This window comes from Hemiscyllium ocellatum, chromosome 14 (assembly GCF_020745735.1).
Source record: "Hemiscyllium ocellatum isolate sHemOce1 chromosome 14, sHemOce1.pat.X.cur, whole genome shotgun sequence".
NCBI lineage: Eukaryota > Metazoa > Chordata > Chondrichthyes > Orectolobiformes > Hemiscylliidae > Hemiscyllium > Hemiscyllium ocellatum.
Window position 1 is genome coordinate 10,505,506 of NC_083414.1, and position 27,522 is coordinate 10,533,027.

At 41.6% G+C, this 27,522-nt stretch overlaps 1 protein-coding gene across 1 annotated transcript in view; it reads right to left on the bottom strand.

The window, feature by feature from the left end:
- prkar2aa (protein kinase, cAMP-dependent, regulatory, type II, alpha A) overlaps positions 1 to 27,522 on the bottom strand; it is a 324,960-nt gene that overhangs the window by 188,853 nt on the left and 108,585 nt on the right. The window contains exon 7 of the mRNA XM_060835351.1: positions 22,096 to 22,328. Coding sequence (XP_060691334.1) covers positions 22,096 to 22,328 — 233 coding nt within the window. The remainder of the gene's footprint in view (positions 1 to 22,095; positions 22,329 to 27,522) is intronic.

Below are 27,522 nucleotides of genomic sequence, written 5' to 3' on the forward strand. Positions count from 1 at the left end.
AGGGTGGGAGGACGGGGTAAGGAGTAAACAATAGCTGGGGGCATAACCCCAAGAGAAAGAGGGAAGAACAGTTGGATAAAGGAACAGATAATGATCTGACTAGGAGAGTGACTAGCTGTTTATAGAGTCTGTTAGTGGCTAACAATGAGCTGTGTGTAATAGCAGACAAATGTCATAACAAGCCTGGTGTGTGGGGTTTGGATAAGGACATGCGAGAGCTCAATTCCTAACTTATTGAATTTGACATTGAGTTCAGAAGGCTGCAGAGTCCCCAGGCATAAAATGAAGTGCTATTCTTCCAGCTTACACCGAGCTTCGCTTTAAGTACTGCAGCAAGCCTGAGACAGATGTTGGCTAGGGGACAGGGTAGTGAGAGTTTACGTGGCAGCCAATTGGAAGCTCGGGGTTTTTTTTTGTGGACAGAATGGAGATGTTTGTGAATCGGTCACCCAGTCTACATTTATATAAGACTGTAAGAGTCTAAGACATAGAAGCAGAAATTAGACCATTCAGCCCATCAAGTCTTCTGACTTTCAATCATGGCTGATAATTTTCTCAACCCCTTTTCGTGCTTTTTCCCCATAACTTATGATCCTCTTGGCAATCGAGGCTTCTCTGTTTTAAATATACTCAATGACCTGGCCTCCACTGTCTTCTGTGGCAATGAATTCCACAGATTCACCATTGTCTGGCTGAAGGCTTTTATACAACTCTTACTAAAATGCTGTTTTCTCACAACCCATTTAAAATTTTTTTGATTTAATACTGTTACAAATACTGAGGTACAGTGAAAAGAGTTGCCTTACATGCTTTCCAGGTGATCATCAAGGCGCCAAAGTGGCAACTAGCAAAACAAGTCATGTGTTAGATTATTAAAAATGTATTTCATCTCTGTTAAAATCAAAGCATTGGAATAAGAGGAATCTATAAATCACATTACTGCATTTCTTTATCCAATGTTCCACATTAAATTACTGTCTTAATGATTTATACCACCATAATTATGTCTTACAGCGCCAAAATGATGTATAATTTTGGACTCTAAGCGTAATAAAAAAATAAAATTTAGCAGATAATGTTCAGAGGAGACAAAAAAAAATTCTTGCTACAGACATGTAGTTACACAGCAATTGCAAATCATATGTAGGTGTCACTATGCTCAGATTTTATTTCCATTCAACAGCTCATTCAAAAAAACACTAAGATAGCACCAGCTTATAAAAATTTATGCATTAAAAAGTAATGCATAAATGAAACTCAAGACTGCATTAATTGACATGATTAAAATTAATTTTCTGAAAAACAACATTTGGCTAAAATAAGAACTGACTAATTCCAGGTCAGGACAGCATGCTGGAAATTAAGTCTGTTGCTCCCAGATTTATCACAAGAGCTGACTGTGTTGTAAATGCTCAATTTTCATAATTTCCAGAAGCATGTTGATGAAAAGCATGGACCAGGTTCCATATCAAACAAGAATAACTTTTATGACAAGTGATTAGACTATACTTTGAGGCAAACGGTTAAATAACACTTCAGCATATAACACTACTGATCCCCTTGTAAATACACATATACACACACACACAGGGGTACAAGCAGGGAAACAAAGAAGACAAACGAAGGTGAAAAACTGAAAAGATAGTTTAGAAGTATTTGTCCTCAAATTCTGCTCAGTAGTTTTTGCTATTCTGAAGGATGCTTCCTGGCTTCTCTTTTTCGATTCTTCCTCAGTCTAAGATGCACAGGATGGTCAGTTCACTTGTAAAATGCATCTGCTTTATTAATTAGAAATCACAGCTTATAGAAACTAAAGGATATTTTGCCAGTTTTCTTCAGTTTAAATTTAGTTTTAAACTGCAGAGGACAGAGAGACTGCTTCTATACTGGTGGAGATCAAATCTCTGCTGTAAATTGTTCCCAGCTCCAACTGTGACAGTGGCTCAGAGATTAGCACTCCTGCTTCACAGTGCCAGGGACCCAGGTTCGATTCCAACCTCTGGTTTCTGTCTGCATGGAGCTTTCACATTCTCCCAGTGTTTACACGGGTTTCCTCCGGGTGCTCAGGCTTCCTCCCACAATCCAAAGACGTGCAGGTTAGGCAAATTGGCCATGCTAAATTGCCCATAGTGCTCAGGGATGTGTAGGTTAGGTGCATTAGTCAGGGGTAAATAGAGTAATAGGATAAGAGGATGCGTCGGGTGGCTTACTCTTCAGAGGGTCAGTGTAGACTTGTTGGGCCGAATAGCCTGTTTCAACACTGCAGGGATGACGATGCTGTGATGAATTACCCAATGACAGATGTGGACAAGCAAAATGCCCTTGTCGTCAGTAGCTGGTCACTAGTCTATAGACCAAATCAACATCCTGTTGCCACTCAACCCCTTGGCTCCTGTTTCTCGGCAACCACTTCAATTGCTGCTAGTTCTAACAGCTAGCTACGATGCTCGTAGAGAGTGTGAGGTTACTGGTTTGCCAAAACATGCAATCATCCTTTCAAAACACCTTTTTTTAAAAAAAAGCATTTCTCATATTTGTCTGCAACTTTTAAAAAGAAAATCAGAAAATGAAGTTTGTTTTCTTTCATTGAAAGTAGCATTGCTGCCTAAGTGAGCATTTCCTACCCTTGAGAATCAACCATATTGTTTTGGCTCTAGAGTCAAATGTAGACCAGACCAAGTGAGAATGGCAAAACGTCTTCCCTAAAAGGAATATTAGTGACCCAGGTGGGTTTTTACAACAAACAGTGGTCACCCTTACAGATGATTTCAGAGTTTTGCTGAACTCAAATCATCATTATCTACCTTTATGAAATTCAAATGCATGACCCCAGAACCTTAGCCTGGGATTCCACATTACTACTAAAGTGACATTACTACTGCTGTCAACAGTGCTGGACTCCAAGTCTTATTCAGAGTTGAAAATGTGTTGCTGGAAAAGCGCAGCAGGTCAGGCAGCATCCAAGGAACAGGAAATTCAATGTTTCGGGCATAAGCCCTTCTTCAGGAATGGCTTATGCCCGAAACGTCGAATCTCCTTTTCCTTGGATGCTGCCTGACCTGCTGCGCCTTTCCAGCAACACATTTTCAGCTCTGATCTCCAGCATCTGCAGACCTCACTTTCTCCTCCAAGTCTTATTCAGTAAGGCAAGTATTTACAGAAACCTCCAAATACGTGCAAGAACCTTTGCAGTTAATTTGTTCCTTTTCATGGTCACAGTGACTCTGAAAACAACTGACAGGGCATGGAAAACACCATGAAGTGAAAGATCTTTTGTCAATAAAGTCACATACATCTGTGACCATCTGCCTGGAGAGTCGCAGTCTCCTGCAAGACAGTATGAGAGTCACCTTCGTGTAATTCCACCTTTGATGGTAGATCCTCTGCTAAGCATATGACCTCAATATCTTTGCCTCGCTCTTTCTTCTCCCACATCCTCCTGCTGCTTCAGGAGTCAGTTTTTCCTGCCAAGTGTTGCCCCTGATCAGCACTGTGCCTAAATGTCACTCAGGCTCTGATTGTTGTCATCAGCTTTCCTTTTGGATAGAGCAATTGCTTAATTGTCTCTGGCAGCCTTTCACACAGGTATTTACATCTTCATGACATTAGGTGACCGAAGGGAAAGACTCTGTTCAATTTAAGTGTTTAACCCATGATGTCTTTAAATATGCAGTCATTGTGAGTATGTTCGCAGAGTTGGAACTTAGTTTGCAGACATTTCATCCCCTTTCTAGGTGACATCCTCAAGCTGTAGAGCCTCCTGTGAAGCACTGCTGCACTGTCAGCTGGAATTTATTTGGTTTCATTCTCACTGCTTCCGGTTGTCTGCTGCAATTGTCAGTATCAATAAACATATTGACCTAGACCCAATATAGAGTGTGTGGATGAGTGTCAAGCTTCTTGGAATTCTGACTGTTCTGCTTGCGTTGTCCTATTATTGTTGTGTTGTCTCAGTCGAATTTGTCAATGTGTCTCGATAGTAGGGATAGCTGGTCGTGGTGTTTAGTGGCTAGTTGATGTTCATGAAAACAGATTGCTAGTTGTCTGCCTGTTGTTTGTTCTATACAGTATTCCTTGCAATCTCTGCATGGAACCTTGTATACCACGTTTGTCCTGCACATGGTTGGTATTAGATCCTTTGTTCTGGTGAGTGGTTTTCTGAGCGTGGCTGTCAGTATATGTGCTGTCATAAAACTTAAGGTACACAAACCAGACATTCCAAATAAATGCCAAGCAACATATCACAGGAACGCTTCACTGGAGGCTCCATAACACTGAGGATATCATCTACAAAGACAACAAAACATCTGCAAATCAAATTCACAGCTCAGTGAACATACTGACATCAACTTCAACTGGCACCCATGCTATAAATCTTGACACTAATCTACTACCTTAAATATTCCAGCCTCTTCTACGTCCCTTGCACCCTGATGAATACCACCAATTTGATAGTCATACTCCTATAAGCAAAATTATGCTGTCCGAAACTAGCTCCTTTGCAAAACATCTGAACTTGCCAAATTTTCAAGATTGTTTCCAATTTGAACTTGCACATTTGCGACAGGGTTTGCAATGCAGATAAATTTTCACAGATGCAAACATTCACATGTAATTATATACTCCAGCAGATAATGGGATTACAAAGTGTGCTATTACTGTAATGGCAGAGACACTTCAATAAACTAATTGGAAAGGTCAGCCTTTTAGAATGAGAAATTAATATTTAGGTGAGAATGTATGTAGGGTATAAGCAGGCAGGGAGAGTTAAGTTCTGAGTTTTGTGAAACAAGGGGTTCGGCTGAGCATGACTCAGATCAGCTAAGAACTTACAGCTAGCAATGGGGTGCTGGAGGCAACAGTAATGGGTTAAGGTGGAAAAGCATTCATTATGTAGAGACATTTAACAAGATAAGATAGCATTCAGTATGTAACGTCAGTCTAACAAGGTGAAAAGTATTCATTATTTGAAGCCAATTAAGGTTAAAAACATTCATTGTGTAACAGCTTAATCTTTGCTGTTGATGCTCACTGATTGTAACCCAATCAACATGTATGTTGCCTTATCAGAATGCTCCTCCCTGTAAAATGAATATAAACAGAGGAACCTGCCCTTTGACGTGAAGGGCACTGCTTGTCACAGGCCACTCGGGTGTTTTCCTACTTTTCCTGGTGGTGGATATTGAATAAAGATTTGTGCACTTTGCGTCTCTCACTGTGTCTCACACCTGCACACACACACCATGGGTGCTGGGGATAAAAATAATAAGCACTACCGCAGTTAGGCGGTAGTGTGGGGGTTAATAGGAAAAAAAAGAAAAGAAAAAAAATAAACAGGTGATTCGAAAGGTCTCCTCAGTCTGGAGACTGCGTTGGCTGGTCAGAGCCCATGCACAGTGACTGTAAATAAAGGCTGACTTGGTAATGGGATACTAGCCTCTGTGCAGTTATTTCAAAGGCAAAGAAAGAAAAAAAAAATAAACAGAGGAACCTCAATTATCCGAATGTTGGATTATCCAAAGGAGATCCAGGGGTCCTGATAGAAACATTATGTTAAAGAGCTGTTTCAACCCTGATTATGTGTTATGTTTACAGGTACTGTGATTAAAAACAAATTTGGCTCACGGCTGCTGAGAACAGTCCTGGACAGTCCAACAGTCCAAGCACTGTCTCCAAATCACTGACCTCCCCCACCTCTCCCCCCCCCCTCTAATACTTTCCCTGGAGTTCTACACAGGGATGTACCCTGAACCCACCCCCCCACGCCCTCCCCAGATAATCTCTCCAACATGGTCTTGTACAGGGCAAAAGGTGGAACCTGTCAAAATGTTGCAGTAAAAAGTTGCACGCGCACGCACACACTGTTTAGAGACTTACGCCACAAAGGCAGCAGCAGTCTTACTGTTGGTGTACAGTCCGGCTGCACCGGCAAGGGGGTGGGCAGTGCGTGGGGGTGAGTTTATGGGTGGGTTGGGGGTGGGCAGGCGAAGAGTGTTGAGGTGGGCGGGGGGCAGGGTGGGCATGGACAGGATTGGGGTCTCACACGCAGCGTGCTGCTGCCTAGTCTCCTGAATGGGGAGCAGACTTCACAAAAAAAACCTCCAAGCCCCAGAGGAAAATCAATTAACTGAATAATCAATTAATCAATTAGTGCCCACGCATCTCATTCATATGAATCGAGTTTTCTCTAATTCATTAAGAAACTGCACTTCCAGAGAAGACCATAAACTCATGTCCCTGTGCACACAGGCAATAGTTCTCTCTCCCTCCAGGGCCGAGGCTAAAAATGAAGGACGTTAAAACCACACTGTCTGAGCATTTTGCTTCGACCGAGGGGAGAAAATTGATAACATAAATACTTGAATAATAAAAGCCATACAATTTAACATCTTTGCAGAAGATTTGACCAGAATCATGGGAATATTTTTATATACAAACAAATGGTAGTTCAAAATTATTTGTGCAATATTGCAGTGTTTGGGATCATCGCTATCTCAACAGTAAATAGCTCCTTCAGGCTTGATCATAACAATCACAATTTTTTTCTTTAACGCAGCAAACTACAAAAACAACACAATTTAAAATCATTATTGCAGTGTCATAAAACTTTACTGTCATTGCATATTCATACATAAATAGTACAATATTCTGATATCTTATTTGCTAAGATTAAGATCAATCTGTACCATCATTATATGCAAGCGATTAAACATAATGATGCATCACAGCATAGTATGGTAACTATTCTTCCCAAGACCAAAAGAAACTACAAAGTTGTCAACACAACCCAGTCTATCATGCAAACCAGTCCCCCATTCATCGATTTCATCTGTACTTCCCGCTGCATTGGCAAAGTAACTAGCATAATCAAAGTTCCCTCTCACCCTCTTCCACCCAACAGAAGATAGAAGGTTTGCATATATGTACCAAAAGATTCAAGAACAGCTTCTTCCTTGCTGTTATCAGACTTTTGAATCAACCTCTTTAATGGTAATGCTGATCTCTCTCTGCGCCTCCTCAGTAGCTGAAACACTATCTTGCATTCTGTTCTGTTACCCTAATGTACTTGTATAATACAATTGGCCTGTAAAGCTCGACAACACTTTTCACTATACACGAGACAGTAATATATCAAAATGAACACACAGTTAAATGCATCATTTGCATTTTTTCCAACAAGCTTATGAATTTTACTAAGGCCTTTGGTAAGGTTCCACATCGTAGGTTGCTCTGGGAAGTTAGACCTCATGGAATCCAGAGGGAGCTAGCAAACTGGATACACAATTGGCTTGATGGTAGGGGGTAATAGTGGAAGTAAGATGGTCAGACTGGAGGTCTGTGGCTAGTAAAGTGCTTCAGGTGTCGGTGTTGGGCCCATTGCTGTTTGTTATCTATATCAATGATTTAGAAGAGAATGAACAAGGCATGATTAATCAAGTTTGCTGATGATACTAAAATAGGAGGTATCGTGGACAGTGAGGAATATTATCAGACACTGCAGCAGGATCTTGATCAGCTGAGGGAATAAGCTGAGAAGTGGAAAATGGAGTTTAACACAGATACGTGTAAGGTCTTGCATTTTGGAAACTCAAATTGGTGGCTCAGTAGTTAGCACTACTGCCTCACAGCTCCAGGGACCCAGGTTCAATTCCAGCCTTAGGTGACTGTGTGTGGAGTTTACACATTATCCCAGTGTCTGCATGTGCCCCCTCTGGGTGCTCCGGTTTCCTCCCACAATCCACAAATGTGCAGGTTAGGCGAATTGACCATGCTAAATTGCCAATGGTGTTCAGGGATGTGTAGTTTAGGTGCATTAGTCAGGGGTAAGTATAGAGCAGTAGGGTCAGGGGATGGCTTACTCTTGGGAGTAAAGAGCGTGGACTTGGGCCAATCAGCCTGTTCCCACACTGTAGGAATTCTATGATTAGGTAGGAGTTTCATGGTGAATGGTAGGTCCTTGGGTTCAGGTATATGGTTCTCTCAAAGTGGAGTCACAGGTAGGCAGCTTTTGGCACATTGGCCAGGGCAGTGAGTACAGAAGTTATGCTGGAGTAATATAGGACGTTGGTGAGGTTGCACCTGGAGTAGTGTGTTCCATCTTGGTCAGCTTGCTATAGGAAGGACATTATTAAATGGCAAGAGTGCAGAAGATGTTCCCAAGACTCAATGGTCAGAGTTATAGGGACGTTTTTCTTGAGAGCAGAAGACACTGAGGGGGAGACCTTATAGAGATATATAAGATCATGAGAGGCATGGGTAGGGTAATTTGCACTCATCTTTTTCCAAGTATTGGAGAATTGAGGACTAGAGGACATCAGTTTAAGGTTAGAGGGGAAAGAATAAAAAAAAAGAACCCAAGGGGCAATTTCCTTTTTACATAGAGTGGTACGCATGTGGAATGAGCACCAGCAGAAGTGGCTGAGGCAGGTACATTAACATTTTAAAAAAGGCATTTGGAAAAAAAAATGGATAGCAAAGGATATGGGCCAAGTGCAGGGAAATGGAGTAAGTGTGGAAGGACATTCTGGTTGATATTGACCAGTTTAGGCCAACAGGCCTCTCTCCATGCTGGAGGACTCTATGGCTAAGCTTGAACTGCTCACTGGATTCGCTCAGAAATTCACTCACTCATTCTGGAGATGTAGACCGTAAAGGGCTGTTTGTTCAGAGTTTCCACTGGTTGGAAAGTTGAGGATTAGGGAGCCTAGTGTAAAAATTGGAGCCAGCACTTTCAAAAGCTGAAATTAGAAATCCTTTTTACACTTGAGACAGGCAGTCTAAGTTTAAAACCCTCTTACACAAATAACACCAGTTCCATTTTTTAAAAAAAAGTGTTAAAATGTAAAATCTCTGGATTTTGAATCCACGGTGTAAGGAGTGTGGTACAAAATGCAACAAAAGTGTTTGCTATGATGTCCTTTTTTCTTCGAGAATCCCTAATTGTTCTTATGCTCCTGTGTAATCATTCTTATTTTTTCTCTATGATACGAGCAAACCTTAAAACAGCAAATTGAGAGAGAAAACGATGTTCAGTTTCCAGTGTTCAACTATATTTTACAGTGCTGCCTGCAGAACTTCTTAGCATTTCATAATGCAGGATAGAACTTGATAATGCTTGAAGCTGTTGAACTTAGACAGCAAAAATCTGATGTTTTTCAAAACTTACCATCTAACCCACTTGCCAGAAATCAAACAAATTCGGTTATAAATACATTTCAAAAGGTATAGTGTGGTTGTCACCCTCATCAATATGACACTGTTTAAATTTAAACATTCTCATCATCATATCGAAATCTCACTACAGCCCAGTTTTGTAACTTTCTCCAGCACCTTCCAAGAATTCTAGCATTAAAGCTTCCCTATTTCCTTTACAACACTAATGGCAATCATATCTGCAGCTTTCGATGCCTCAAGTTCTAGAATTCTCACCCCCTCCACATCTCTCTGAACTCTAGTCGAAATCTACTTCTTCAATTTCAACATCATTCACACTCCTCAGACACTGAAGTAGTCCATATTCAAATGCACCAGATCTGAACAATATCCAAGATTGGGCAGACAGAAGTGACAAGTAATATCTGCACCATACAAACGATCATCACCAAAAAGAAGACAAACTAACCACAACCTCTTGACATTGAATGGTGTTACCATCCCAGAATCCTTCACTTTCAACATCCTTGGGGTCACCATTGACCAGAAACTCAACTGTGGCTACACCAGCAGGTCACAGGCTATGAATATTGCAGCAACTCCTGATTCCCAAAGCCCTTCCACCATCACAAGTCAGAAGTGTGATAGAATACTCTCCAATTGCCTGAATGGGTGCAGCTCCAACACTACTCAAGAAACCTTGACACCAGTCACAACAATGCAGTCCAATTGATTGGCATCACATCCACTTCCTCCACAGACGCTCAGTGACAGCAGTGTGTACTATCTACCAGATGCAATGCAGAAATTCACTAAGGATCCTCAGTTACTACCTTACAAACCCACAACCACTTCCATTTAGAAGAATAAGAGGCAGCAGATACATGGGAGCACCATCACCTGCAAGTTCCCCTCTACTCATCATCCTGACTTGGAAATACATCACCATTCCTTCACTGTCGCGAGGTCAAAATCCTGGAATGCCTTCCCAAACAGCATCAAGAGTCAACCTGCAGCTGGTGGACTATTGCGGTTCAAGACAGCAACTCGCCACCAATGGCTCAAGGGCAACCAGGGCCAGGGAGTTAAGAAAACAGAAGAAAAGCAGTCAGAGTAAACAAGCTCTCACTCAGGAGCAGTACTGTACCGCCATTTTGGTGACTGAGCAGCAACCTCCAGAACTCAGTTAATGGGTTACCACTGCTCCTTTCAAACAGCTACTGACAATGCTGAAACACCTAACTCTGGATTACAAAATGAAAAGCCAATGGCAGGTAAAAAAAAATCCAACATGTACATGGAGGACAAATACATAATTCTCTCTCAAAAGGTGAAGCAGAATTACCTGTCAACAACATTCCTCAGATAACCTTAAAGTTACTTTTTTTAAAAAAAGAAAAAGCTGCTTAAGACTCCTGAACTACCAGCTGTCCCAATCACCTCAACAAAAGGATTTCTAATAAGTTAACTGCATCTTTGGACTTTTGGAATCCATGTTAAAAGCAAGGACACTGATAAATTATTTCTAATTCATTAACCTCGTCATGTTTTATAATGGTCTCTTTCCTGCTGTCTGTTTGAGTGTACCTGTGTTGCAAATTCATGTCCGAGTGTGTGCAATCAATGCTCCTTACACTTCACTTTAAAACAGTGTTATTCTAGTAAATCACACTCTGCGCAAAGACAGGTGGAGAGAATAGGGAGAGGGATTTCTTTTAAACTCAAATCTGCCTGTACCAGCAAAAACAGGAACTACAGTGAACCTAAATCAAGCCACTGAAAGTGGGAAGATGCGAGTTAACAGCCAGAACAAAGTTGCTAATAACTTCTCCCAGAGCCAGATCTTAAGGGCAATTGTTTATTATGACAGCCACAATCAAAAGTTTGCATATACCTGGCTGGTTTCTTTTAATACATTTGTAGATTGAGAGAATTCCATTATACTGTATAACAATTAACAAGTGATCAGTTTAATCAAGGATTTTAAATGACAGCATTAACTACAAAAACATGAAAAGTAATGGACATCTGGACTAGGAAACAAAATAAAAAGTCTTAAATGATTTTTCATTCCTACTGTTATAGACCAGGCCAGACACACTCAAAATATTTCAAAAAGTAGCCCAGACTCTAGCTTTGCTAGTTGGTTACCAAATGAAAAAAAAACAGAATATAGAATAACTTAACCTAGCCAAAAACCTAACAAATTATCTCAACTTAATAATGCTGTTCCAAATTCCTACAATCTCCATAAACACCCCTTGGCAAAAAAAGTAAAATCAAACACGGTCTCGCAGGACAGAGCGAGATGTCAGACAGAGTCAGGATGGAACACCATCTTCCATGGAGCGGTATCTTTGACCAGCAGCCTCCAAACTGACTGGCTGCTTGCTCTGAACAGCCAGATCGCTAAAACCCAAACCAAAACTAAAACCAAACCAGAGGTAGGCTGAGCTGGGAGAACTGGCCACTCCCCTTTCATCAAACAAGTGGTTTTTTTTAATTTAAAGGCTTTCTAAACTAGATCAGGTAAGACATTTTGGAACCTGTCTCTTTTAAAACACTTTGCAAAAAAAAATAACACAACCTTGTTAAAAGGTGCTGCATTATCACATTACCAACAGATCTCATTCAGAACTAATTGATAGCAACAGATAAAGTCTAAAACTATGAAAGTAACAGCTCAAAGCAATCCAAAAGTTTCACTAAAATATAATAGTCTAACTTTTATAAAATTACAGGACACAAGCAGACAATTCGCAGCAAAGGATAAGAAGAACAATATTTCATTGCTAAAACAAGAGAAACAAAAAACTAAAATACCTTGAGCTACATACATTCAGTAAACACTCCATTTAGAAATTCACATTGTATAAATGTAAGCTGCTGCTTCTATCTAGTCTCCTTAGGTCAATGAATTCTCAGCTTAAGAGAAGGAAGAACTCGGCACCAAGATGAGGAAAGGTAGCAAGAGGAAGGAAAATTGGACAAAAAGTAATGTCAAAGAGATGAGATTTTTGCAGAATTTTGAAATTCAGCAAGAGGATTTGCGAACCAAATCAACTGTGAAAAAGAATTGGACAGAGACAGTGGATAAATTGAGTCTTGCATTTAATTTGACTCTAAGATTTGTGTGGATGCTATCAGTTTCAGTTCGTGAGGCACTGGCACCAAAGGAAATTGCTCTAGTGGGACAGGCCTCATTGAGGCATGCTGGGACCAATTTCCTGCTGAATCAAATAACAAGCAGTAGAGAATGCTTGAGACTAGTTGAGGTGTTAGTAGAGGGGAAGTGTAGAGGTTATGGCAACATTACAGGGAAGCTGTTTAGATAAGGATATTCAAAAGTTAGACAGGAGCAGACAGAGTATATAAACACAGAAAATAGCAGTAAATATGGAGAAAAGGGGAAAATGGTTTAAACGCAAAATTAATGGCTCTTTACATGAATATATGTAATATTGGAACAAAAAATTACTAGTACAAATACAGGTCAACAAAGGTGATTCAATAATCAGTACTTTAACGAAGTAACAACTTGGAACTACATAGTAATTTTTGAAAGGATGATGGGATAGTATTATTGGTTCAGATGGAAGAACAGCACTTTTGGGCCTCTAACCCATGTAAACGTATATTGGCATTGAAGGATGTCCATGGAAAGTTCATTAAGTTACTACCAGATATGGGGAGGCTGTCTTGTGAGAAGTTCAGTAAGTTGGGCCTGTACTCACTGGAATATAGAAGAATGAGAGGTCACTTCATTGAAACATACAAGATTTTTAGGAGACTTGACAGGGTAGACACGGAGAAGCAGTTCTCCCTTGTGGGACAAATTTGGACCAGAGGGCATAATTGCAGAGTGAGGAATTACACATTTAAGATAGCGAAATGAGGAATTCCTTGTCTCAGAGGATAGTCAGTCAATCTGCAAAATTCTTTACCACATAGGCCTGAAGAGGCTAGATTGTTAAGTACATTCAAGGTTGAGATAGATAAGTTTAGATCAGTATGGGATCAAAGGTCATTGGGAAAAGGCAGGAAAGTGGCGTTGAGAATTATGAGAATCGTCATGCTGTCACTAAATGGCAGAGTGGCCTGCTTCTGCTCTGACATCTTATGGTCTAACTGAATGATCAATCTTCAACAATAGAGTTGAGGAGCTGAGAATGAATAGCAATCTCAAAATCAAAGTTACAGACACAGGAATGGGTCTACACAAGAATTTTAAATTAGAAACTACAAAAGTGTAATATGGTTTGAAAATAGATTTTTAAGTATTTTTCTGGGACCAGCAAAGCTTGGTGAATTTCAGAGAATTTGAGAGATGGGATTGAACGGTGATCTCAGAACTCAGAAGCAGCTTTACAAATGACAGAGACAGGCATATCGGTGACAATATTATTTGAAAGCATTGATCACAAGGTGAAAACAAGCACAGCTAATGATTTAAACATCGCTGCAAGTAAGGGAAGGGTGCAAGTAAGCAATTTCCCTGGAGGTTAAAAAAAAAATCAATCTTTATAAATGATTTAAATGTGCAATTTCAAGTTCATCTTAAGATCAAGTAAGCCACTGCAAATGCGTACAATCAGAATGAGTGAGCATCGAGGGAAGCTGATCTTATTGAACTTTAGGTCACAAACAGTGAAAGCAAGCAAGGAAAGCCCAAAATGTTTGTTTTGTCCTGCATGTTGTAAGTAGAAAAGCACGACCACCACCAGCAATGGAGCTCAACCAGGCAGTCTACTCTTACAGCAATGGCCCTGGGTCAATCGCAGTGAAAGAGAAACTGTTGACTATCACTGTTTTTATGGAAAATGACCCTTGGTTTAAGTGATATTATCAAAGAACACGCGAGTTAAAAATAAGAGGAGACCAAAAATGCTGTACATGTTACCAACCAGTTTTTAAATACTGGGTTAAGTTTAAAGTACAGTACTCAAAAACTATTCCTGGGCATATCTCAGAAAACTAACTTCTACCTTGGTCAATTTACATTTGTAAGTGTCCAAACTCGAGCCTTCTTATGTCACCTTTAACATAGTGGAGTACTGTTGATATTCATGTGAGACAATTATAGTTATCTTGTAACCAGTCATATTGATCTAAGCCAGCACATTGCAATGTTAACTAACTAGGAAATAAGACTCTGCTAAGCTAACTGATCGTGGAAGCAAAAAGTTGCATCTTAGAACAGCAAGTCCACCCCACAGCACTGCACATCAGAAGCGGTTGTCATAATCCTAGCCTAGAATGCCTCACCCTCAAAGCTGAAGGCAGGAACAAACGACAATAGCACGTCGCAAATTCCTTGTCCAAATGTCGTGTTCCAAATTGCTTTTGCCTCAAGCAAAAAGTACCTATCACCCCACACAGTTCCACAGCTTCAGAAGGTCTACTAGTAAATATTGTACAAACACAAAGAAGATTCAGTTAAATATTTGGTATTAAATCTTTTTCTGGCTTTAGCGTGTATTACAAATTTGCTACTTCGACTACTACTGAAGGGCTTTAGCCCGAAACGTCGATTTTACTGCTCCTCTGATGCTGCCTGAACTTTTGTGCTCTTCCAGCACAACTAAACGAGAATCTGGTTTCCAGCGTCTGCAGTCATTGTTTTTGCCTCCTCCAGTTCAAGTTGGTAAATGGTATAAGTATTGTAATATCTGGCACACATTTCCATGTTTTCATTGAGATTAGTGGTGGCAACATACTACAGGGAAAAATAAATCAAAGACTAAAATTATCCTGTACAATACTCTAGTATTGTACCTTCAGTGAGGTGTAATATCGAGGTGCTAATATTCTCATGAATTGGGTAAAAAGAAGTTGGTATCTAAAATGCTCATATTAAGTCTGTTGAATTTACAACTGTTCCGCACCAATAAACTTTGCTTCACAGCTCAAATTAAATTGTGCAAACAGTGAGGACACTAAGATTAGAAGGACAAAGTGTAAAACGTAGTCATGGGTGTTTTTCCACAGTTTAATTGGATGGGATGCATCAATTCTGGATGCTCACCTTGTTCAAATTCCACTAACAATTTTGAAATTATTTTGTCAAGAGATACATCTCTGCAGCAGGTGGGACATGAATATTGTTTTCCCAATTCAAAAGGTAGGGACACTACCACTGCACAAGAATAATTCCCATACCCTTGTATGCCATTCAGAGCCAGAAATCTATCTATCAATCTCTATCTTAAAGAGATCTTGTTGAGCGCTGTTTGGCTCTTTTGTTTCCCACATTACAACAGTAACTACTTTATGTCTTGTGAAAAGTCATAAATAAATGCAAGTCTTTCTTCCTTTTTGTTTATTTCAAATGTCTTGATTAAGGACAGCTAATTCAAAACAGGTCAGCAACAGAGCTGAATGGGGTCTGAAATTCTTCAGGCATATTTCTAGTCTCCGATTGGAAGACAAACTCCTGAGGGTGACTCATTATTCCAAGTTGATACAATTTCCAGGGATCTTCTCCCAGCTGTGGGTGGGAAAGAAGCTCCACTGCCTTTCACAAGACAGATCTCAAACCAAGATGTAGACAATCCCAAAGCCAGCAAGATCAGGAGTAAGCAGTCACTTCGGTGATTTAAGGGCAAGGTGTACATTGGAAGATTGCCTGGGCAAGTTGACTGGGCAGCCTTGGCAGACAATTGTTCCCAAGATCAGATCACTGTTCAAGATTCCAGAGATATGAGTAAGGAGAGTGTTGCAGATTGGGACTGAAATGGAGTTTGCACCAGTCTGCTGGTACCGAAAACTGCAGCTCAACATCACTGGACAGGAACACACCCATGGCACTGTGTTTATAATCTGTTTTTGGTTTGCATCATAGTCATTCATTTTCAACTGTGTCTTGGAGTTATTCAGCCTCTAGACTCGAGGGCGGAAGACCGTTCCAAACTTAGGAAGTTAGCTATCAGCCTATAGATTTTCTGCTTGAGATTTAAGAGTACTCAATAAATCACAGTACACAAGAAAGCTCAGAGAAACAGAATCTTGGGGTGCTTCTCAACAGATCCTTGAAGGTAGCAAGACAGTTTGAGATGACCAACTGTACACTTGGCTTTCCAGTCATAGCAGAGATTATAGAAACAGAGAAGCTACACTGGAGCTGTACATGACTATCATTAGGCCACAATTGAAATAGGTCTGTACACAGACCACCACACTATAAGAAGGATATGATTGCACTGGAGTGGGTGCAGTGGAGATTCACCAGGATGTTCCCTTAGTTGGAGCATTTTAGCTATGAAGAGAGACTGGATAAGCTTAGGTTGTTTCCTTTAGAATGAAGGCGGCTGGGGAGGCCACGTAAAATTATACGGGGTATGAACAGGGTAGACAGGAAGCAGCTGTTCTCCTTAGTTGAAATGTCAATAACGAAGGGGTTAATCTTAAAGTGAAAGGCAGATTTAGAGAGGGCTTGAAGAAACCCAGAGGGTAGTGGGAATCTGGAGTGCTTGGGAAGGTAGAAGTACAAAACCTCACAAACTTAAAAAAAAGGTTTATGGATGAGCAAGTGAAATGCCATTGCATTTAAGATTATGGGTCAAGTGCTGGAAAATGGGATTATTGTAGATGGGTCAGCAAGGACCAGAAAATCTGAAGGGCCTCTTCTGTGCTCGAAAATGGTCAAAATAGGAAGAGTGTCCAAAAAGGAAAGAGAGAGTGTGCAGGGCCAACATGTTCCTATGAAGTTGAAGGAGGGGTCAAAGTAGAAAAAACCCTGGAAAACAAGGAACTTACAAGATTGTTAAGGAAAAAAAAGTGACAGGAAATGCATGATAGATTCTGAGGACTCAATTCTGGAAACCCTAAAGGCACATGGAAAATACAGGTCTAACGTAAAAAGGAACTAGGTGAGAGAATGGGGGCATGAAAAAGAAGTGGCGGGTAATATAAAAAGGAAATCCAATCACTATATTAGGTGCAAGAGGATCACCAGGGAAAGAATAGGCACATTCGGGATCAAAGTGGTTGTGTGTGCATGGAGTCAGAGGACTCGGTTGAGATGCTTCTTTTAAAAAAGGCCTGGGCTGGAGAATTTTAGCTATGACAGAATACGACAATAGGCTAGGGTTGTTTTCTTACAGCAAGGAAGGCTGAGGGAAGCTGTCATTGAAGTGAACCAAATTATGAATGGCACAGATAGAGGAAGAAACATTTCCCCTTTGTAAAAGGGGTCAATAACCAAGGAGCAAAGATTTAAAGGTTAGGAACAGGAAGTGCCTTTTCTCACCCAGAGGATGAGAAGCTGGAACCCCGCTTGAAAAGGTGGTCAGGGCAGCAACGATCATAATATTTGAGAAACATTCAGATGAACACAAAAATCTCAAAACATCCAAGGCTACAGGTCACTTTCTGGAAAACAAGACTAAGGTAGATAAATGCTGGATGATTGGCAAGGACACAATGGGCCATGCTGTAAGACTCCAGGGGTCAACATTGCCATGTTACAAAATAAAGCATTCCTATAAAACTTGTGCAGGTTATTTGCACCCACATTCACGTGGACATTAAAATCTGCACATGCAGCACTTCAGAATTACAGGTGGTGCTCAAACCATTACAAAAGGACTTTAACTCTGAAAATTAAGCACCAGTCAAAACAAAATTAAGTTTTTACTGGAGTTTAGTATCACTATGCAAGACTGACTGCCATAGAATTATGACAGCCACTGGACCACAACTACCAACATTCAAAAACAAACAAATGTAACAGGTACCAAAGTTACTGAATGAAATACCAGTGTTGTCACTCTGACATGACTGTGGTGCTTTTTTTTAAAAAATCAGTCCTCCAAATGGGTGAATTGTTCACTGGGTATCTAGCATTTTCAATCCTGGTGCCTGCCACAAAATGCACATTTTACCATACAATAAAAAAGGTCAAAAAGGATTAAAAGCTTAGCTGAAAAGGCTAAGCTTATTCCCAAGTCTACTTTATTGAAAGCTGCTAAGCACAGCACTAACAGATCAAGGATACATTTGTTTCCACTGAAAATTATAAAATCATGCAAATGCTATTGCATAAAAGGAGGTATTGGACCCATCTTTTTCATGCATTGTTTCGCCTTCCAGCTCATTTTGAGGGGAAGAGCTGGTGGGTGGGTGGGGGGAATATATATGAGAAAAAAAAAGAAATTACTTAACTATTCCCTCTAATAATTAATTGAAATCCATAAGTGTTTTCATCTACAGCAATACAAGTTTCAGTACTCAGTGATGTGAACACTAAACTGAGCAACAGACAGCCTTGTACATACATGAAATTATGTGCCTTTCAGTTATTGGAATGCAAATCACAGGAAATCATCCATATGTGTTTGCACTGAGTCAGCCTAGAGAGAAAAAAAAAGAGATGGGCACCATGAAAATTATCTCCCATCCTGGGGTTTTGTCCATTAAAAACAAAATGGCAATAATACTGAAGCAGACTTGCAGAACCAAGACATTTAAAACTCAAATGCCGCCTGCAGGTTGTAGGCAACAGCAACAGCAAACAAGTGCTCAGAACATTTAAGTCAATCCCCAGAAAGATTTAAAGAATTTACTTCAAATATACCAATTAGAATTGTGCATAGTATTGTGGACATTGTTGATGGGGCAAGTGATATATGAAGCATCAATAAACCTTCAAATACTTTAATACCATAAAACACAGGAACAGAAGTAGACCATTCAGCCCATTAGATTTGCTCCAATGACATCATTGCTGATCTGATAATCCTCAGCTCCACTTTCCTACTTTTTCCCCATAACCCTCTATTTCCTTACTAATTAGTAAACTGTCTCAACCTTGAATATACTTAATGATGCAGTATCAACAACTCTCTGCAATAAGAGAAAAAAAAGTGTTTCACAGATTCACTACCCTCAGAAGAAATTCCTCTTCATGTTTGTCAAAATGTGCAACCCCTTATACTGACATTGTGCCTTCTGATACCAGACACGCAAGGGGAAAATAATTTTTCCACATGTAACTCATGTTCAGCTCCCCGATTCTTCCTGAAATCTGGAACAATCCTCCAATTCTCTCAATCAAAATCAATCCAGCACATCATGTAGACCAAATAAGTTTGAACAATTCAGTTCATTCGCATGTAGGACTTCAACTCAGAACTCACTTAAAACTTCTTAGGCAATGTCACTGAGAAACCAAACAAAAGGGCTGTATTTAAATTACTGCATGTTACATTAGTACTTTGGTCTAGTTCTGAGATCAGGGCTCACGTGGAGTACTCAGGAGAATTTGACTGAGCATCTAATTCATTCATCACTTCAAAGTGCTCAAGACTTGATATTCAAAATGGAGAATGTTCCATAAAAAAATCCATCGACTTGACAAGCAGAAAAAAAGAAAATTCAAAGCAACCTGAAATCAATCATGCTTATCCACCATTTCTTTCAACTACTAAACCATTCCCAAATAGGCTGCTGGAATTCTAGTGAAAATATGAAGTAAATGACAAAATCTGTTTCCATTCACAGAACCAGAAATTTCTTTTCAATCACACATATCATACAACATAACTCAAAACATGATCTGCTTGTGCTAGTATTTAGTAACTTAAGTAGAGAAAATAAAATCTGTCACTTGAATTTACTAAGGGCGTGAGAATAATCTGTTGTTATGTGCAAAAGACTTGATTGGTCAATTGATGATTTAGAAATGTCGAGCAACGTTAGTTTGGCAGCCACTACTTCGCATCACAATTGCATCGTCTTGAACGCTGAAAAAAAAATCAAAAGATCTAATACAGATTACAAACTACCTATCCATTTATCTGCAGCAATCCTCCCAAAAGTGATCCATAATAGGTGTAATATTTTCCTAGTCAAATGAACTATGGTATGTTTAGACTGCAGTGGAAAAAAAATTAAAAGTATTTTAAATAGGGACTGCAGCGACCTAAGAAAATTCAAGTATTCACTGGTTCTTGATACTCCCCTTCTGCAAAAAAAATTCAAACAAAAAATGGTATAGTCCTCAAAGGTCTCTGAACCGATTAAATGAAAAGGACTAAAATACACAGATGGACTTGAATGCAAACACGAAAAAACACTATTCTGATCAGACAAGAAGTTAGTGGGAAATCCAACTGCACTCGGGTTAATTTTGTGAAAAAATTCAAAGTTACTTTTCAGTGCTGCAGAGCCTGAAATGGCTTTTTCAAAAGCTAGCAAAAACAAGATGCAAAACATTTCAGATGACAACGACTCAAAGCTGCCCACTTTCACAACATGAACCTCCGGCAAACTGACTTGGACTTTAAAGAGTTCATACTTCCCTTAACAGCCCTTTATATTTATCTTAGTATGTTGCTTCAAGTTTAAATTTAATTATACAAGGAAAACAAACTGCAGCCGTATTAATCATTTAATTTCCTGCTCAGAAAGATCTTTCACCATCATGTCGAAATCATTGCTCTTAAAATATAGTACATTAAATCAACATAAAGTCACTGCTTAACTAACTCCATCCCAAAATACAAACCCACATACAAACAATAAGACAAAATTAGTTTGCTATGAGCCACAAGTACAGTCTGTATTTTGAGCGGCACAGTGGTTAGCACTGCTGCCTCACAGCACCAGAAATGCGGGTTCAATTCCCACCTCAGGCAACTGTCTGTGTGGAGTTTGCACATTCTCCCAGTGACTGCGTGGGTTTCCTCCGGGTGCACGGTTTCCTCCCACAGTTGAAAAATGTGCAGGTAATGTTGGGTGAAGGGGTAAATCGAGAGAAATGGGTCTGGGTGGGTTGCTCTTCAGAGTGTCGATGTGGGCTTGTTGGGCCGAAGGGCCTGTTTCCACACTAAGTAATCTAAATCTAATTTGTCACTTCTCCTACAGGTGCTTGCAGCTCTCCTTTATGATGAATGATCAACCACTTGTAATTGTTTTTCTATACGGGACATTTTTCTTTGTGTTGAACCATTTCAAGATTGTAATTTTGTCTCGGCTCCATTCATCCAGTGGATTTAGTCCACCTCTTAATTCCAAATAAGCACGTCTTATCTTTCCTTCCTTTACCCATCAATGCATCCTCCTGAGGTGACAGAAAATTTACAATTCTTAATAAGGCCATTCAACCCATCGTGTCCAAGCCAGTCAACAAAAGGCTATCCAGCTGAATTCTACTGCACTGCAATCTGCAGATCATGGATATTCATGTAAAGCCATTAAATGGAGGTGCCAGTGTTGGGCTAGGGTGGACAAAGTCAGAAAGAGACAGTGAAGTGAGATCAGAATGGAGTGTATGTTGCTAGAAAGGCATGGCAGGTCAGGCAGCAACCAAAGAGCAGAGTCAAAAAGAATGATGTTTTGGGCCTGAGCCCTTCATCAGGAATCTAGACAAAGTCAGAAGTCACAACACCAAGTTTAATCCAGCAGATTTATTTGAAACCACAAGTTTTTGTAGTACTGCTCCTTGGTAGCTTCACTTGACAAAGGAGCAGCACTACAAAAGCTTGTGATTTCAAGTAAACTGGCTGGACTATAAACTGATATCATGTGACTTTTGCATGGCCACTGGCTGAGGATTTCCAACTCCACTAAACCTTTTCAGGCAATGAGTTCCAAATGCCCCTCAACTCCAAACCATGACCTCCTTCCATCTTTGGCTCATCCTTTGTCAACCTTGGCTCTACCACTGTGCTTTGTTGACAAACTCGCCCCTCAACCCTGTACAACCCACCTCCCTTACAAGCAGGCTTCTTGGATCACCTCCCTGACTTACCTGGAGGAGCTACCCTCCTACTTTGCCTTGCCTTTCTCTTCACCCCACAAAACCACATGGATCCCAGAAGGAGGTTAACGGTCCCATCCTCCTGAGGGTGGACACGATCCCCGCATTCGCACCTCACCACCCCCACCCCCCAAAACAAAAACAAACACACACAGGTGGCACACGTCTGGTGTCTCGCTCACCTTCGAAGTCGGACTCCGAGTCGGACTCGGAACCGTCGTCCCCGTTGGACTCGGTCTGCATGGGGTCTTCATTGGCGAAGCGGCGCCTGCCCCCGGCCCGCTCCTCCTTCTCCTTCAGCTCGGTGAAGTAGTCGATGGCGAACTCCACCAGGTCGGAGGGCCGGTGCCGGAGCACCTCCACCGTGTAGCCCTGCAGCAGGTCCGTCAGCCCGGGGGGGATCTCGATATTCATCCTCTCCAGTGGTGGGGGTATCGGGGTGGGGGAGGGGGGGGGGGGGGAGAAGAGTGGGGATGGGGGGGTCTCCTCTTGAGGACGGAGAAGTGCGGGGGGGGGGGGGGAAGGGGAGGGGGATATAATCCGCCTTTAACGATACCCCTCGATTATCAGCGACTAGTCGACAACCTCCTCACACACACACACACCACCCCCCGTCCCCCCCGGCAGCAGCCTCCTCCTCCTCCTCCTCCTCCTCTTCAATCCCGCCGATATCTCGGCTCCGAATTCAAACCGGTACAAGCCGATGTCGGCGATATCTAACCGATACCTTCCCGATTATTCACCGACTCTTCTGCATTTACCTCAGCCAAAGCGCGACTAGATCGTCCGGCGCGGTGGGCTTTTTGACGGATTCATCGGCTCTTTTTTTCCCCCCAAAGTCGTGTTTTGATAAACAATAGCTGATTTGTAAGCGTTTAATACAACATTTATTTATTTTTCGGTTTCCTCGCTTGCTGCCGTCCAACGCCCGGTTCGTCCACTCGGCATCGAGCTCCGTTCCGGTAACCCCGCCCACCGCTTGCACACCGCGCAATCAAACTTGCAGCGGGGCAAACCCCCCCCTTTATCGGCGTGGGTCTAACCCAATGGCAGCCCCGGGGGTGGGGCGACTGGTGGACAGGTTGACCAATCGGGGCCGCGATAATGGTGGGCGGCTCCCTCCCGGCTCCGCCTCACCCCTCGGCGAGCAGGTGCGGTTGCGCTCCGCGCTCCCCTCCAATCCCATCTCAGTCTCCCACCGCCGCGCTGATTGGCAGGCAGCTGCCGGCCAATCGGAGAGGCCGCTCCGCCATTGACGTCATCAAGGCAACCTCTGGTTTACCCTCCACTGGTTGCCATGGGAACGGCTGGTCCAAAAAAAAACAAAAGGGGAGATTCCCCAGCCTGGGAATTCCTGCAACAAGATGCCTTTAGAAGAAAAAGGAGTTCCCTCACTTCTTGTCCAGTTCTTCCCCTTCTCAAACTTTACAACAATAATTAAAAATCACACAACACCAGGTTATAGTCCAACAGGTTTATTTGGAAGCACTAGCTTTCAGAGCGCTGCTCCTTCATCAGGTGATAGAAGGAGCGTCGCTCCGAAAGCTAGTGCTTCCAATTAAACCTGTTGCACTGTAACCTGGTGTTGTGTGATTTTTAACATGGTCCACCCCAATCCAACGCCATCCTCCACATCCTCTTTACATCAATAGTGTTTTCAGCTGCTGTTTGATTTTTCTTAGGATGTTTCGAATGCAGTAATCTCTATATCACCAAAACTAAATGCCAAGAGGCAAGTAGGGGAGTAGGGATAGCCCGAGTAACTATAGGCCAGTGAGTCTCACTTCTGTTGTGGGCAAAGTCTTAGAGAGAATTGTAAGGGATAGGATTTATGAACATCTGGATAGGAATAATGGGATCAAGGATAGTCAGCATGGTTTTGTGAAGGGCAGGCCGTGCCTCACAAACCTTATTGAGTTCTTTGAGAAGGTGACTAAGGAGGTGGACGAGGGTAAAGCAATAGATGTGGTGTATATGGATTTTAGCAAGGCGTTTGATAAGGTACCACATGGTAGGCTAATGCAAAAACTACGGAGGTATGGCATTGAGGGTGCATTAGAGGTTTGGATTAGGAATTGGCTGGCTGGAAGGAGACAGAGGGTAGTAGTTGATGGAATAGGTTCATCTTGGAGTGCAGTTACTAGCGGTGTTCCACAAGGGTCTGTTTTGGGACCATTGCTGTTTGTCATCTTTATAAATGATCTAGAGGAGGGGCTTGAAAGCTGGGTGAGCAAGTTTGCGGATAACACGAAAGTCGGTGGAGTTATGGACAGCAAAGAAGGATGTGGCAGGTTACAGCGGGATATAGATAAGTTGCAGAGCTGGGCAGAAAGGTGGCAAATGGAGTTCAATGTAGCTAAGTGTGAAGTCATTCACTTTGGTAGGAGTAACAAGAAGATGGATTACTGGGCTAATGGTAGGCTACTTGGTAGTGTGGATGAGCAGAGGGATCTTGGTGTCCATGTACACAGATCTCTGAAAGTTGCCACCCAGGTAAATAGTGCTGTGAAGAAGGCATATGGTGTACTGGGCTTTATTGGCAGAGGAATTGAGTTCCAGAGTCCTGAGGTCATGTTGCAGTTGTATAAGACTCTGGTGCGGCCTCATCTGGAGTATTGTGTGCAGTTTTGGTCGCCATACTATAGGAAAGATGTGGAGGCATTGGAACGAGTGCAGAGGAGGTTTACCAGGATGTTGCCTGGCATGGTAGGAAGATCGTATGAGGAAAGGCTGAGGCACTTGGGGCTATTCTCATTGGAGAAAAGAAGGTTTAGGGGAGATTTGATAGAGGTGTACAAGATGATTAGGGGTTTAGATAGGGTAGACACTGAGAACCTTTTTCTGTTAATGGAGTCAGCTGTTACTAGGGGACACAGCTTTAAATTAAGGGGTGGTAGGTATAGGACAGATGTTAGGGGTAGATTCTTTACTCAGCAGGTTGTGAGTTCATGGAATGCCCTGCCAGTAGCAGTGGTGAACTCTCCCTCTTTATGGTCATTTAAGGGGGCATTGGATAAGCATATGGAGGCTATTGGGCTAGTGTAGGTTAGGTAGACTTTGGTCGGCGCAACATCGAGGGCCGAAGGGCCTGTACTGCGCTGTATTTTTCTATGTTCTATATTCTATAAACCTTCATCAAGAGTGAGTTTCATTCGCGTGACACTGTAATCTTTTGCTACTAATTCTGTGTCTAATGGTCCTGCTCCACAATGGTTTCATTGTCATCATTGGACTCTGAATTCCAGAATTTATTAAATTGAAATTCTACCATCTGCCACGATGGGGTCTAAACATTACATCTAGGATGTTGTGGTTCTGTTCACCGAGCTGGGAATTTGTGTTTCGTCCCCTGTTTAGGTGACATCCTCAGTGCTTGGGAGCCTCCTGTGAAGCACTTCTGTGATGTTTCCTCCAGCATATCTTCTCACAAACTTTGATTACATCTAGGATACATGATGGTTTCTTGTGGGACACCTGACTAGACTGACACATTTGTTTTTTAAATTCATTTTTGGGTGTGGGCATCAATGGCTGGCCAGCATTTATTGCCCATCCCTAGTTGTATTTGAGAAGGTGGTGCTGAGCTGAAATCTTGAACAGCTACAGTCCATGTGTTGTAGATAGACCCACAAAGCCGTCAGGAAGGGAATTTCAGGATTTTGATCCAGTGATAGTGAAGGAATGGTGATATATTTCCATGTGAAAATTGTGAATAGCTTGGAAGGGAATTTGCAGGTTGTGGTGATGTTCCACCTGATGAAGGAGCGGCGCTCCGAAAGCTAGTGTGCCTGATGAAGGGCTTATGCTCGAAACGTCGAATTCCCTATTCCTGAGATGCTGCCTGGCCTGCTGTGCTTTGACCAGCAACACATTTTCAGCTGCTTCCAATTAAACCTGTTGGACTATAAGCTGGTGTTGTGTGATTTTTAACTTTGTACACCCCAGTCCAACACCAGCATCTCCAAATCATGACTATGTATTTGTGCTTTTGTCCTTCTACAGTACCTGGAAATGGTCATGGTTTTGAAAGGCGGTATGTAAGGATGTTTATTGTAAGATGCATTATGTAGTCCTAACATGAATAACAACTTGGAGAGGCTAGGAAACACATCCTTCCAACCCCGATCAGTCATTTATGTCCTTTTGAGTGGAGTTTATTTCATGACACGACTTAACCTTTACAGGAACAAACTGGCTTAAACAACATTGTGCAAGCTCATTTGCATACAAAGGAAATGTATCTATGACCAAGGTAACTCATAGATACTGTTCTCCTTTGTTCTGACTATTGTGTGCTTCAAGCACAGTGAGCTGGAGTGATAATATGTACTCATTTCTTATGAAGGGCTCCTGCCCGAAATGTCAATTTTCCTGCTCCTCAAATGCTGCCTGATCTGCTGTGCATTTCCAGCACCACTCTAATCTTGACGCTGATTATATGTATTGCTGAAAATTAAGATCCTGATGTAACTCTCAGTCTTGCCTTCTGTAAGCAATGTTGGAAGAGAGGCTGAAGTGCATCATCAAGACCAGACATCATATTTTAATTTAAGTTTTATTTAGACTTGTGTTTTTGTCACAGTGTATTAATCGTTCCCCTCTCACCCGGTGCCAAAAAGAAGTTGTAGCACACACCCATCAGGGAAACATACAAGTAACAAGATACAGAGGGAAGAAAAAGTCAGCTGATGTCCATTAACCTGCCATTATTATGCAAACTGGTTCAGGTGAACATGGGGCACAGTAGTTCCTTAACCCTCAGCTGCAAAATGTCCACAACTACTTATAAACATAGAAGCAACGATTTGGTCAACCAGGAGAAAGTGAGGATTGCAGATGCTGGAGATTGGAGTCGAGACTGTGGTGCTGGAAAAGCACAGCAGGTCAGGCAGCATCTGAGGTGCAGAAAAATCGACATTACGAGAAAAAGCCCTTCATCAGGAATCAGCCTAGTCTGTCATTCAGCATTATCATGACTGATTCTCTTTCACATGAATTAGAGGCGAATGGAGGAATAGAAACCAAGCTTGGGCAATAAATAGCAGGTCTAAATAAGGATTACGAATGGGCACAGGCTTGTGGGTCCGAAGGGCCTGTTCCTATGTTGTATTAAATTAAATTGAATTGAATATATTCAGTGACTCAATGCCCACAGCTTACTTTAGTGTGGAATTCAACTGGTTCACTAACCTTTGAGTGAAGGAATTACTCCTATTCCAGTCCAAATGGCCTACACCATATCCTGAAACTGTGTGATCCTTTATTCTGGACTCCCTAGTCATAGAGATGTATTGCATGAAAACAGACCCTTTGGTCCAACCAGATATCCTAAATAAATCTAGTCCCATTTGCCAGCATTTGGTCCATATCCCTCCAAGCCTTTCCTATTCATATACCCATCCAGATGCCTTTTAAATGCTATAATTGTACCAGCCTCCACAACGTACTCTGGCTGCTCATTGCATACATTGCATTCTCTGCATGAAAAAATTTGCCCCTTCAGCCCCTTTTAAGTCTCTCCTCTCACACCTTAAACCTATGCCCTCTACTTTTGAATTGCCGGCACAGCTGAGGAAAAAGAGCTTGTCCATTTACCCTATCCAGCCCAC